The following is a 14,349-nucleotide window of genomic DNA, read 5'->3' as shown; positions in this document are numbered from 1 at the left end:
AGGACAAGACTGGGCGGAGAGGGGGGAGTCATGGGATTTTTAAAAATATATATTTTATTGATTTTTTACAGAGAGGAAGGGAGAGGGATAGAAGTTAGAAACATTGATGAGAGAGAAACATCGATCAGCTACCTCCCGCAACCAAGGTACATGCCCTTGACCAGAATCGAACCTGGGACCCTTCAGTCCTCAGGCCGACGCTCTATCCACTGAGCCAAACCACTTAGGGCGAGTCATGGGATTTTTATGAGCTCCTAATATCAGACCCACAGAGGCAGGACTTGGTGGGCAACCCAAACACTTTCCAATAAGCTAGAGAAGCCAAATGGGCTGCAGTGGAATGAAGCCCTGCAGAGGCTTCTCCCTGGTTGACAGAGGCAGAGCCGGACAAAAAGAACCGAAATCTGCCCCTGGCAAGAAAAAGGAAAATCTCCACAGCTGTGTGTCAAGAGGCAGTGGCCCTCCCAAAGATCTCCAGGGACCCATGGGGCTGTGTGCAGAGGGTTTCCTTAGGAGAGGGGCTCCCGCCATCTAGACTTACCCATTCTCCCCAAAGATCACCCAGGTGAATCCCAATCAGGCCTCTGCACGGGCAGAGCCAAAGCCAACGTGGCTAGCAGGCCAGCCTGCATGTGGATAGTCCCTAGGCTCCACCGGGCTTGCCCGGGGCCCCAAGGGCTGGAGCAGGTGGCAGAGGGAGGCTGCCGCTTCCCTGCCTCTGCCTCCCTAGGTTGCTACACAACCACAGGAAGCCCAGCTCTCGGCCTCGCCCTGCGGTGTCTGGGGAGAAGGAAGCAAGCTTGGCTTGTGTTTATGCTGACAAGGGTCAGGCAGCATCCCCTGTTCTCTGCCATCACATGTTAGGGATGAAAGGGAGCACACAAAGGAAATAAAAAATTAGCCGGCTGCACAACCACTAAAGATTCAGCTGCATCAGGACCAACCATCTGGCATGACATTCCCTCATCTGCAAGAGCGAGGAGTCTGAGAGCTTGATTTCAAATGCCTCTGGTGCCACTGTTCAATGAGGAAAATTACAGACAGGGAGCCTCAAAGGCGGACCCCTGTGACACTGCCAGGTGTGTCAGAGGCTCGGGAACTGTCTCCCGTGACTGCACAGTGCCCCTTTGTGGAAGCAAGAGTGACACCCTTGCTCTGGAGTCAGCACGCCTGCCAGATACCAGGAATCAAAGCGGCGAGAGCAGGGAGGAGGGGACAAGCTGTGAGTCAAGCAATGGAGGACGGGAAGAAAATGGGAGAGTCCAGTGACTCATGACCAATACACACAGGCTGGGAAGGGAGAGATCTGCCCCAGGTTACTGAAGTGGCCCAGTACACAGGGGCTTTTTCCTTAGTCTATAGACTTTGCACCATAATCTTTTCCGGGAAGCTCCCAGGTAGGCTGAAGTCACTGAAGGGAATCAAATATTTCTGAGCAATACTCTGTGCTAGGTGCTTTGCTGGGCACTTACACAAATGTCACTTCCTTTAATTCCCATGACCACCTCTGTTTTGTGCTAAGAAGACTGAGTCAGAGGGCTATGAGAGGCCAGGGCTAGGGTTTATATCAGGAGCAGATGAAGCCACATAGTGGTCAGGCTGCAGCCAGCAGCAGGGAACCATGGCTAAGGCCCTGGTTTAGACCTTCATTTGATAAGAGGAACAAAGAAATTGCCAGGTAAACAAGTGTTCTGTGGGCAAAGATGAATGTAATTGTGTGTGTGCGCATATGTTGGTGTTTTTTAAATTAAAATAAGAGGAAGGGGTAAAGATATATCATGATAAACCATTCAGACATTTAAAAAATACTGAATTTGCCTGGCCAGCATGGCTCAGTGGTTGAGCATCGACTTATGAACCACAATTCGATCCCCGGTCAGGGCACATGCCCAGGTTGCGGGCTCAATCCCCAGTGTAGGGCGTGCAGGAGGCAGCAGATCAATGATTCTCTCTCATCACTGATGTTCCTATCTCTCTCTCCCTCTCCATTCCTCTCTGAAATCAATAAAAATATATATTTTTAAAAATACTGAATTTATAGGAAATTTCTGTATTCTTCAGTGTTGGAAATTAACAAACCTCTATGTTGTTCATGCTAAATGATGAGTCATTATACCTTATGAATAAAAGATGATCATCACCTGATACAAGGCTATGACTACATCCTTAAAATATACTTGTTAAGAAAATCTAAACCCCCAAAATGCTTTCCAAATATATTTTCAAAGTTAAGTAATGAAAGACTTGGTAGGGGTAATTAGATTCCATTTCTTTTTTTAAAGGTAACTAGAAAGGATGATGAAAGCAAGGAACTGCATTAAAATATACTAGCATCTTTGGATTTAAAGGCAGACAATTTGATTTTTCCAGCGGTGAATAACAGGATCAAGTTCTCTTCCACACTTACAGCCCTTCCTCAAGCCTGTAGCCTCAGACCCCCAGCAGAACCCCCAGGTCTACATCACTAGGCCCCTATCTACAGTTCCCTCTGAGTCCTAGAGTCAGAGATGGTTAGGCTGTAAGAGGCCTTGGAGACTGCCAAACTCATCCACTCACTTCAGAGACAAGCCATTCAAGGCCCAGAGAGGCCAAGTGACTTGTCCAAGGTCACACAGCAAATGAACAGCTGAGTTGAATGGATAAGTCATTTTGTTCTTAATCTAGTGCCGTGGTCAGCAAATTGTGGCTCACGAGCCACATTCGGCTCTTTGGCCCCTTGAGTGTGGCTCTTCCTAAGCCTTAGGAGTACCCTAATTAAGTTAATAACAATGTGCCTACCTATATAGTTTAAGTTTAAAAAATTTGGCTCTCAAAAGAAATTTCAATCGTTGTACTGTTGATATTTGGCTTTGTTGACTAATGAATTTGCTGACCACTGGTCTAGTGCATTACTGGACTTCCACTGTGTAGTGTGATGCTGCTAAAAGACAATATGGTGAGCCACCCAGCAGAGAGCTTAGGAGATCACGCTTGTACTGGGCAGGACGCCCTGGTGCCCTGAGCACCAAGCCCTGTGTGAGCTGCTCAGATGAGTTGGGGGTCCCAGAACTTTACCCCATCCTCCCGGAGCTTCTGCCTCCTCTTCTGTTCCACGGCAGCCCTCTTCTCGTCCTCCCTGCGCCGTTGTTCCTCTAGCTTGCGCCAACGTTCTTCCATCTGCTTTTCATACTGGAGTTTTGCTCTTTTCTGCTTCTCCAGGAACTGTTGCTCTCGTGCAGCTGGGGGAAGAAAAACAAAGAGAGGTGGCATTAGCAGCGCACTCCACACCCTTTGCATTAAGACCAACAATGCGGAAGCAAGAGAGACCAAAAAAAGAGCCTAGTGGGAGCTCAGGCCACAGTGACTGAGATGAGGGGTTCTGGCAGCTCTGCCACTAGCTGGGTGGCCCTGGGCATGCTAACCATACCATCTCTGCTTTGGTTTCCTCCTCTGTGACATGAGGACAGTCACGTTTGCAACATCACGGTGCTGTGAAGATGGAACGAGACAATGCATTAAAAAGGTACAGTATGTTACCCTACACGTGGCAGCTATGACTACCAGTGTCATCCTCGAGTCAGTCTTGCCAGCCTGCATAGGCCATACACGGGCTGAGAAATGAGAGTTGTAACGGTACATTCATTCAAAATTCAAAACACGTTAACTGTTATACACCACTCACCGAGCTAGGCAAGGGGGTAAACACATGGCCTTCACAACACAATTAATAAGGGGCCTTAACTCTACCTGGCCCAGTCAGGGAAGGGTTCCCTGGAGGGGACAATGCCTGAGCTAACCAGTAGGAGGCAGTCAAGAGAGAACTTGAAAGCTCCTCATTTGTCTCAATTCGGGGAGGGGGGGGGATCACTTTCTATCTACCTCAGAGCACCCTGTGGGGATATGCCCTACTTACCCATCTACAACCCGCAAAAGGGAAGGCAGCCTTTCTCAACCGGGTTCCCCATCTTAACACAGATAATGTCTCAACTGGCCCTTCTCGAAGCCCCAGAGAGAGAGAACCTGAGTGAGGGCACACAGTGGACACCCGAGAGGCGAGGGTGGCAAGCGCTTCTCAGGTTCTCATTCCTCATGCTACCCACAGCCCCGAGCACAGGGTCTGGAACACAGCGTAGGCTCAATGTGTGCTAGGCGAATAAAGGAACTGTTTGGAGAATTACATAATTGTGAATGCACCAATCGCAGCATGGGTTCGCCCCCAATTCTCCACGTTCATCTAACAACTGTCCTACCTCTCTTTCAATTCAGTCACAGAATTTTAAGGCTCTTGAGGAAAGATACAGCCATATCTCCATTTCCTTGGTCCTAAACTGCCAAAGTGCACAACTTACCCATAAACTTGTCCCTTTCTTCGCGTCGTTCCTTGGCTAGTCTTTGTCTCTCATCACATCTTAAGAACCCCTCCATGCCTGCAAAAAAGAAAACATGATGAAACATTTCTTCACTCCTTCCCACCTGCTGGGCCCAAACCCTGGGTCTGGCCACACGTACACACCATCCATGAGCATCACTTCGGCCTTGGAGGCCGGGTCCCTCACTCTCCACCATACACAGCCCAACACACACACACACACACACACACACACACACAGGCAGCCCCAGAGCTGAGGGGTGGCAACAACAGCTGCCACACTCACCCACCAACACCAATCCCAGAGAACCAAGTCTGTTCCCTAGTCTTCTGTTCCCGGGCCTGGCCCTGCAGGCGTCAGAAAGTGTAATAAATGACAGAGCCCTGACAGTGTGCAGAAAAGCCCACCAGGACTCCCCCAGTCTGGCTCCCAGAGGAGGGGAGAAGCAGAAAAGTGGACATGATTATTACACAGAGTGAACATTCTAGTGTCTGGAGGGGCCAATAGCTGCAGGACACATGCGAGCTCTTCAGATGAACACTGAGAACCACACGCTCAAGTTTTTGTTGTTGTTGTTGTCTTTTGTTAATCCTCACCCGAGGATATTTTTTCCATTGATTTTTAGAGAGAGTGGAGGGAGGGAGGGTGGGGGGGAGAGAGACACATCAACTGGTTGCCTCCCACACCCACCATGACCAGGGCTTGGCATCGAACCTGCAACCTAGGTATGTGCCCTTAACCAGGAATCAAACCTGAGATCCTTTGGTGCTTGGGCCTACTCTCTGACCACTGAGCACACTAGCCAGGCCACATGCTCAAGTTTGATTTTGGTTCTGAGAAATTTGCTCTGATGTCAATCTCAGTATTTGTATTTATTTTTAAAATATATTTTTATTGATTTCAGAGAGGAAGTGAGAAGGAGAGAGAGATAAAAACATCAATGATGAGAGAGAGTCATTGATCGGCTGCCTCCTACACACCTCCTACTGGGGATGGAGGCCAAAACTCAAGCATGTGCCCTGACTGGGAATCAAACCGTTCTTATAGGATGGGAAATAATTTACAGTACTAGGTCACCATTGGTCATTCATGAATATTATTAATCTAATGTTCTAGCACAACATTTAGAAGCAATAGGCTCCAGTGTTAGCCCAACCATCAGCTTCCCAGTCCCTGAACCCTCCTCTATGGTGACATCACAAAGCTGGCTTCATTGTGCCAGTTGCCATGGAAACCTGTGCCCCACCCCTCTCTGGAAGGTTCCTGTACTGTCCAGGAAGGACTGAGAGGTCTGGGCTATAAAGTAGGAATGAATAAGGACAGGGATAGATGAGACAAACACTAGATTGTCACGATTCCCCTCCAGCATCTGCTATTGCCGCCTGGATCACAGACAGGGCAAATCAGTGCTTATTAAGAGATAAGCACTAAAAAAATCAACCCTGAACTAGTGTCACTCTCCATGTTTGGTTTCAATCAACTTATCGATGCTACCAACAACATGGATGGCATAATTTGAAGCCCTCTCCCAAATAAAATAATTTCAAGGCCCAACTTCTCAGCTCTTCACTGCTGGGCCCCACAATCAAAGCCCAAGCACTCTTCCCAGCTTGACCTCAGCACTGCCCCTTTCTCCCACACACCTTCCAACTAAAACCGCCCCTTCTCCCCCTCCCCCCTACCTTCAAGACCCCACAAGTCCCCAGACCCTGAGATACTCTGTGCCCCCTAGATGGAGGAAGCCTAATTTCATTCTGTTTGGTTGTTGTGTTCTCCTCTAACTCATTTGCCATGGGGTCAGAGAGGCTACTGAACCAAGGTGGCTTCTGCATCTCTGGGTCACCCAGCTCAGGCCACTGTCACGTCCCCCACAGTTGCCCCAAGATATACACACAGTCAAAGGTAGGCATGTAGTCGGTGGAAGGGGAGCAGGGAGACAAAACCACGTTTCTCTTTTCTCTAAATATGTTCAGGCTCTCATCTCTACAGCAAGAGTTTGACTAGTATGAATATGTTCTATGTGAAAAACCACAAAGAGAAGTCAAGGAGCCCTGGACAGATGCTTGTGCCCTCCCAAGGGGGACATGCACCTCTCTGTGGTGCCTACGCCACCCTCCAGGTGTTGAGCCTGCCCCATATCTAAGGTAGAGCCCAAGAACTACTGAAAATGTTCTTTAAAAAGAAGAAATTAAGAAATGGAGAGAAAAGGGCCAAGCACATTTGAAACTGGCCACCTTACCGCGAGGCTTTTCGAACAGAAAGCTGGGTTTTCCGTGGACATACATGATTTCAGGCTGCCTCCTGGTGGACATCTGTAAGAGTCTCACTTTCAAATCCCTAACAGCAGGTCTTATGATGCTCCTGCTCTGTTTCATCATAATAGGAGGTGACAACAGAGCAGTTACTATGGACCAGTGCACTGCTTGGATTACTGTCATAACAGGAGGTGACAACAGAGCAGTTACTATGGACCAGTGCACTGCTTGGATTACTGTCACCAGTGCACTGCTTGGATTACTGTCATAACAGGAGGTGACAACAGAGCAGTTACTATGGACCAGTACACTGCTTGGATTACTGTCATAACAGGAGGTGACAACAGAGCAGTTACTATGGACCAGTACACTGCTTGGATTACTGTCACCAGTGCACTGATTGGATTACTGTCATAACAGGAGGTGACAACAGAGCAGTTACTATGGACCAGTACACTGCTTGGATTACTGTCATAACAGGAGGTGACAACAGAGCAGTTACTATGGACCAGTACACTGCTTGGATTACTGTCATAACAGGAGGTGACAACAGAGCAGTTACTATGGACCAGTTACTGCTTGGATTACTGTCACCAGTGCACTGCTTGGATTACTGTCATAACAGGAGGTGACAACAGAGCAGTTACTATGGACCAGTGCACTTGGATTGCTATCACGATCTTATAGGTGCAGAAAGGGAGGCACAGAGAGGTTAATTAACTTGTCTGAGGTCACACCTTCAGAAGTGGAGAAGCCAGGTTCCAATACAAGAACCTGACTCCAGGACCTACATACTTTCTTTTTTTTAAATTTGTATTTATTGGTTTTAGAGAGAGGAGGAAGGGAGAGAGGGAGACAGACAGACAGACATCAACTTGTTGCTCCATTTATTTATACATTCATTGGTTGCTTCTTGTGTGCCTGACCAGGGATCAAACCCACAACCTTGGTGTACTGCAAGCATGTCAAACTCAAAGGCTAACACTGGCCAAATAAACAAGTTTATGTGTATGTGGGCCACAAAAAAAACAAAAGCTTCAATTTTCATAGAAACGTAGGTTTATTTCTATAGAGACATGCTGAATGCAAAGGGCTGAAACAAATGAGTAATTGTTAACATAAAATAGTAGAACATTTTAATAAAATTAATATTTTTTCCAGACACTGAATAACAGCACAAATTAATAAGCGTAATGCAAAAAAACCTATTTTTCTTGTTCTTCGAAAGCGAAATATTTCCTGCGAAATATTTCCTGTTGCGCACACCAAGCAAGACAGTCCAAGACTAATGACATGGCCATCGCTGCTGGTATTAGTGGAGAGAAGTGGTGCGCCTGTGTAAGGCTTGTAAGGCTTGTAAGGCTTGTAAGGCGCATAAGGCGCATAAAGGCGCGCTTTTAAGGGAAATGGATGCAACACGAGTACAGTGATCAGTCATTAGCGAAAGTTAGTTCATTATTAATAATCCTATCTAATAAAAGACAAAAAGGGTAATTAACCATACCTCCATTATGCTTCCCATTGCCTAATCAGGGTGATATGCAAATTAACCGCCAACAAAGATGGCGGTTAATTTGCATACACAGGCTCCAAGCGGTGGAGTAAAGCCAAACAGCCCCGAAGCCACGGAGCAGCGACGCCTCACCGCCCCGGGATCAGCGGAGCCGATAGGTGTCCCAGCCCCGGGATCAGCGGAGCTGCGAGGCTTCCCAGCACCGGTGTCAAGTGGAGCTGCGAGGCCTCATGCCCCAGGATCAATGGAGCAGCGAGGCCTCCCGGCACTGGGATCAGGGGAGCAGCAGGGCCTCCCGGCACCGGGATCAATGGAGCTGAGAGGCCTCCCAGCACTGGGATCAGCGGATCAGCAGAACCGCAAGGCCTCCCGGCCTCTGGAGCAGCATGACAGGGGGCAGCGCCACAACCCCTAGATCGGCCCTGCTCTGTGGGTGACAGGGGGTGGCACCCCAACCCCCAGATCAGCCCTGTGCTGTGTGTGACAGGGGGTGGCACCCCAACCCCCTGATCCGCCCTGCCCTGTGGGTATCAGGGGACAGCACCACAACCTCCTGATTGGCCCTGCCCTGAGTGTGACAGGGGGCTGCTCCCCAACCCCCAGATCAATCAGCCCTGCCCTGAGCGTGACAGGGGGCGGCGCCGCAACCTCCCAATCCGCCCTGCTCTGTGTGTGACAGGGGAAGGCGCCCCAATCCCCTGATCCGCCCTGCTCTGTGCGTGACAGGGGGTGGCGCCACAACCTCCCCATCGGCCCTGCCTTGAGTGTGACTAGGGGTGGCATCGCAACCTCCCGATCCGCCCTGCTCAGTGCATGACAGGGGGTGGTGCCCCAACTCCCCAATCGGCCCTGCTCTGAGCCCGACCAGGGGCTGTGGGGCAGGCACCTAGGGATTGGGCCTGTCCTCTGCCACCTGAAAGCGGGCCTAAGCCAGCAGGTCGTTATCCCCCGAGGGGTACCAGACTGTGAGAGGGCACAAGTGGGGCTGAGGGATACCCCCCCCCCCGCCAGTGCACAAATTTCTGTGCATCGGGCCTCTAGTTATGTATAACAGGATATTGTAAAAAATAAGTTATGAAATTTTTATTAAAACGTTTCTTACATACCGTTATATTGGCTGAGTCGCAAAAATATTCGTTGTGGGCCGCATGTAGCCTGTGGGCCACGAGTTTGACATGCTTGGTGTATTGGGACAACACTAACCAACTGAGCTCCCTTGCCAGGGTCAAGACACACAAACACACACACACACAGACACACACACACACACACACACACACACACTTTTTTTTTTTTGAAAAGGCATATGTAGAGGATCCCCTGCTCCATGGCTTTTATTTTGATAAAAAGTCCTGCAAATCTGGAGAACCAAGATGGCAGCGTAGGGAGCGGACCTGTGCGTGCTGCTCTCTCACAGCATCATTGAAACTACCAACTATGAGGCAAACAACCACCACTCAGAACCATGGGGAAGTTGGCCCAGTGGGAGATCTACAACTGGAAGGAAAGAAAGAAGCACAGTGAGACAGAGTGGGAGCTACGGAAGCGAAGCGTCAAAACCAGAGGTACTACGCAGTCACACGCCACGAGGGCTGCAAATGGATTCGTGGTTTTTTTTTAATCGGAAGCGGTTACAAACCCTCGAATCCTCTGGGCTTGCTCGGGGCGGGTCTCTGAGGCCCCAGATCCCACGGGGAGAGGCAGAGGCGGCCACAGCCTTGCAGTGGTCGGAAAGTGAGGGAAGCTCTGACACGCCGCTGCTCGCCCCACTGAGGGACGTGAAGTCCTGGTGTCCCGGGGAGGCGAGGGGTGCGGAGACGCTGGCTGCCATCGCTATTTCTTCCTCCGCGCTGGCGACTCCCTGAGACCCCGCCCTACACAATTTACATCCCCATCCTGGCTGTGCCAGAGGCACAAGAGGGAATGACTGTGCTTTTACAAACTCTCAAATCCACTGAACTGGTTCGGACGGGTCTCTGAGGCCCAGGCCCCACGAGGAGAGAGGGCACGGCCGCACGGCCTTGCAGCCATCAGAAAGGGAGGGAGGCTCTGGCGCGCGGCTGCTCGCCAGCACTGGGGGACACAAAGTCCCGATGTCCCCGGGAGGAGAGGGGCGCGGAGACGCCGCCAATGCTATCTGCTCCCTGGACCCCACCCTGCTCAATTTACATCCCCATCCAAGCTGTGCCGGTGGCACAAGAAGAAATGCCTGTGCTTTCACAAACTCTCAAATCCACTAAGCTGGTTCGGGCGGGTCTCTGAGGCCCCAAGTCCCATGGGGAGAGACCGCACAGCCTTGCAGCCATCAGAAAGCAAGGGAGACTCTGGCGCGGGGCTGCTCGCCGGCACTGGGGGACGCAAAGTCCCAGTGTCCTGGATAGGCGAGGGGTGGCTGAGACTCCGCCCCGGCGACTCCCTGAGACCGCGCCCTACACAATTTACATTCCCATCTGGGCTGTGCTGGAGACACAAGAGGAAACGCCTGTGCTTCTGCAAACTCTCAAATCCACTGAGCTGGTTCAGGCGGGATCATGAGGCACCACCTGCGCTTTTGCAGCCTAACCCAACAAATTGCAGACTTCAACTGCTCGCAGCCATGGGAGACACACTCAAGAAGCAGACCCAGGAGAACCAAGATGGCGGCATAAGGAAGAGACCTGTGCGTGCTGCCTCACACAACAACATCGAAACTACCAACTATAGGACAAACAGCTATCATACAGAACCATGGGAAAGTTGGCCCAGTGGATGCTCTACAACTGGAAGGAAAGAAAGAACATTGAGACCGAGTAGGATGTGCAGAGACACCAAGTACAGAGCCCAACCCAACAAACTGCAGATTTCAACTCCTCGCATAGAAAGAAGAGCATTGAGACTGAGTAGGATATGCAGAGGCACCAAGTATAGAGCCCAACCTAGCAGGCTGCAGATTTCAGCTCCTTGCATCCGGGAGGGATGCACTTGGGGGGCGGAGTCGGGTTCGGGGCAGGCCCGGGCTGGGCCCGACTTGGCTGGCGTTGTGGAACCACTGTACCATCAGGCGCACAAACATGCCCACCGGTTCCAGTTTCGCGTGGGGCGCTGGGGGATGGCAGACGGGCAGTCTGTGCACTTGGTGGAGGGCGTGGTCCGAGCAGGAGTGCTGGATGTCCAGCCACCAGGAACGCCTGGAGACTTTGTCTGGTGGGGAGCCGCCCGGCAGGGGACAGAGGGCCAAACTTCGTGTTTCCCCGGTGAGCTGGGACGGCCCTAGTGAGGTTGGGATGGCCCCTGTAAGGTCGAAACAGCCCCAGTGAGGTTGGGATGGCCCTGGTGAGGTAGGAACGGCCCCAGTGAGGTTGGGACGGCCCCGGTGAGGCTGGGACGGCCCCGGTGAAGTTGAAACTGCCCCGGTGAGGTAGGGACGGCCCCGGTGAAGTTGAAACTGCCCCGGTGAGGTCGGGACGGCCCCGGTGAGGTCGAAACGGCCCTGGTAGGGTAGGGACAGCCCCGGTGAGGTTGAAACTGGCCCGGTGAGGTCGGGATGGCCCCGGTGAGGTTGAAACGGCCCCGGTGAGGTAGGGACGGCCCCAGTCAGGTTGAAGCGGTCCCAGTGAGGTCAGGACGGCCCCGGTGAGATTGAAACGGCCCCGGTGAAGTAGGGACGGCGCCGGTGAGGCTGAAACGGCCCTGGTAGGGTAGGGACAGCCCCGGTGAGGTTGAAACTGGCCCGGTGAGGTCGGGACAGCCCCGGTGAGGTTGAAACGGCCCTGGTGAGGTAGGGACGGCCCCAGTCAGGTTGAAGTGGTCCGGGTGAGGTCGGGACAGCCCCGGTGAAATTGAAACGTCCCCGGTGAGGTAGGGACGGCCCCGGTGAGGCTGAAACGGCCCTGGTGAGGTCGGGACAGCCCCGGTGAGGTTGAAACGGCCCCGGTGAGGTAGGGATGGCCCCAGTCAGGTTGAAGCGGTCCCGGTGAGGTTGGGGCGGTCCCGGTGAGGTCGGGACGGCCCTGGTGAGATTGAAACGGCCCCGGTGAGGTAGGGACGGCCCCGGTGAGGTTGAAACGGCCTCAATGAGGCTGAGACGGCCCCAGCGAGGTTGGGACTGCTCCAGTGAGGTTGGGACAGATAATGGGGACCAGTATAGACTGATGAACAGGGGTAGATGCAGAGGCAGAGCAACACTGAACAGACTGTCAAACTACAGTGGGAAGCCTGGGGAGGGTTTGGGGGTGGGGATTAAGAGATCAACCGAAGGACTTATATGCATGCATATAAGATTAACCAATGGACACAAAACATCGGGGGGGGAGGGGCCGGGGGAATGTCAAGGGGGGGAAAAAGGAGACATAGGTAATACTCTTTTTAATACTTTAAGAAATAAAAATTATTAAATAATAATTTTTAAAAAGTCCTGCAAATCTAAACATCAAGCTACAGAGTTACAACTGAATGTACCTCACCATGAAAGGATTTTGGCAAGTGCATCCCATGAAATGGATCACAATTCATATAAAAGTGGTGATACGGAGAAGACACTCACTGGCATGCAGAATTCCAAACAGCTCTCCCTTCTATCTCATAGTTCATCTATTGAGTCCCTTTCTCTAGTGGCTGATTTATTTGGACTGGGTATCTTTAAAATTGGCAGTGACAGCCTCCAGCAAAGCACTTCTCTAGAAAGTTGATTGACATCCTATAAAAGCGATCACAGCTCTGGGAACATACTAGTAAGTGTAAGCAGTGGCTCAGTTGGTAAAAGGACATTAGATTTCCTAAATAGTTTGAAGAATATCTAGAGCCCTTCAGAGCAAAAGATAAAGCAGTGTGTGTGTGTGTGTGTGTGTGTTCTTTAAAAATATATATATACTAGGGGCCTGGTGCCTGAAATTCGTGCACTGGGGGTGGGGGCGGTCCCTCAGCCCAGACTGCCCCCTCTCACATACTGGGAGCCCTCAGGGGATGTCCTAGTGACGGCTTAGGCCCGCTCCCTGCTCCCCTTGGGGAGCAGGCCTAAGCCACAGTCTGGCCCCCCTTTGTGGGAGGCGACCAGGCTGATCAGAGGAAGGCACCAGCCCCATCACCCTGCTGCTGCAGACACTGCCAGTCACACAGCCACCAAGGTGTTTTCATCAACACAGACTCCAGTCCCTTCACCATGAAAAAATGACAACTTTCTTTAGGCATTTTCAAGATGTGTCTTTTATAGGATATGACATTTCTTTCTTTCTTTATTCTCACCTGGGGATATGTTTCCATTGATTTTTAGAGAATGTGGAAGAGAAAGGGAAAGACAGAGAGAAACATCATAGTGAGAGGAACACTTTGATTGGTTGCCTCCTGCATGAGCCCTGACCTGGGCCCAGGCCAGGGAGGAGCCTGCAACCTAGGTACATGCCCTTGGTCAGAATTGAACCCAGACCCCCGCCATCGGCAGGCCAAGGCATTATCCACTGAGCCAAACTGGCTAGGGCAGGATATGACATTTCTTAGCCCTCCAGCAGTGGACCTTCATTTTTTTTTGTCAGGAGTGTGGTGAAAACCCTAGATCACCTTTTTGGATTCTTATTACCCAAGTTACTAAGAATATTACCAGTGGCATACAGGGAGCTTAGCCAATGAGCGGTCAGAAAAGGTGTTTCCTCTGTAGTTGACACCAATTGCCTGCTTGGACCCCCGCCCAGGCCTGAATCCCTCTGGGCCCAGGCCTTCAGGCCCTGGACAGGGGGACCCCCCATCTTCCCCCCAATTCACCCGGCCCCCACCCTCGGCCCAGACCTGATGCCTTGGCCAGAGGCGTGACCCCTATCACCCTCCCATCGCCCTGGCAGAGGTGCCAGGCCTGGGCAGGGGACCCCCTTTTCCCCCCTGATCACCAGTTTCTGGGCAGCTTCTGGGGTCACACACGGGGGCCTGGATGGCAGCTCTGGTTTTGGCGGCTGCGCTGTCCTGCCCTGCCTGCAGTATGCAAATTAGCCACCATCTTTGTTGGTGGTTAATTTGCATATCATGCTGATTAGCCAATGGGAGGCATAGCGAAGGTACGGTCAATTACCATGTTTGTCTATTATTAGATAGGCTATTTATTGATTTCAGAGAGGAAGGAAGAGGGAAGAGCGAGAGAAACATCAATGATGAGAGAGAATCACTGATCAGCTGCCTCCTGCACACCCCCTACTGGGGACCAAGCCCACAACCTGGAAATGTGCCCTTGACTAGAATAGAACCTGGGACCCTTCAGTCCGCAGGCCGA

The 14,349-nt window shown here is 51.4% G+C and overlaps 1 protein-coding gene across 4 annotated transcripts in view; it reads right to left on the bottom strand.

Moving 5' to 3' along the window:
- The window catches only part of MAP7D2 (MAP7 domain containing 2), a 91,465-nt gene that overhangs the window by 53,050 nt on the left and 24,066 nt on the right, over positions 1–14,349 (bottom strand). For all 4 annotated transcript variants that reach the window (XR_002829219.1, XM_014455655.2, XM_023753681.1 and 1 more), the window contains exons 2-3: positions 4,329–4,406; positions 3,055–3,218 (exon numbers count right to left, since the gene is read on the bottom strand). Coding sequence is in view for 3 of the 4 variants with exons in the window: in XM_014455655.2 (XP_014311141.1) it covers positions 3,055–3,218; positions 4,329–4,404 (240 nt within the window). In the remaining variant the exon portion in view is untranslated. The remainder of the gene's footprint in view (positions 1–3,054; positions 3,219–4,328; positions 4,407–14,349) is intronic.

The sequence above is a fragment of the Myotis lucifugus genome, unplaced genomic scaffold (assembly GCF_000147115.1).
Source record: "Myotis lucifugus unplaced genomic scaffold, Myoluc2.0 scaffold_49, whole genome shotgun sequence".
NCBI lineage: Eukaryota > Metazoa > Chordata > Mammalia > Chiroptera > Vespertilionidae > Myotis > Myotis lucifugus.
The sequence above is the reverse complement of the archived record's forward strand: the minus strand, read 5'-3'. Positions and strand labels throughout refer to the sequence as shown.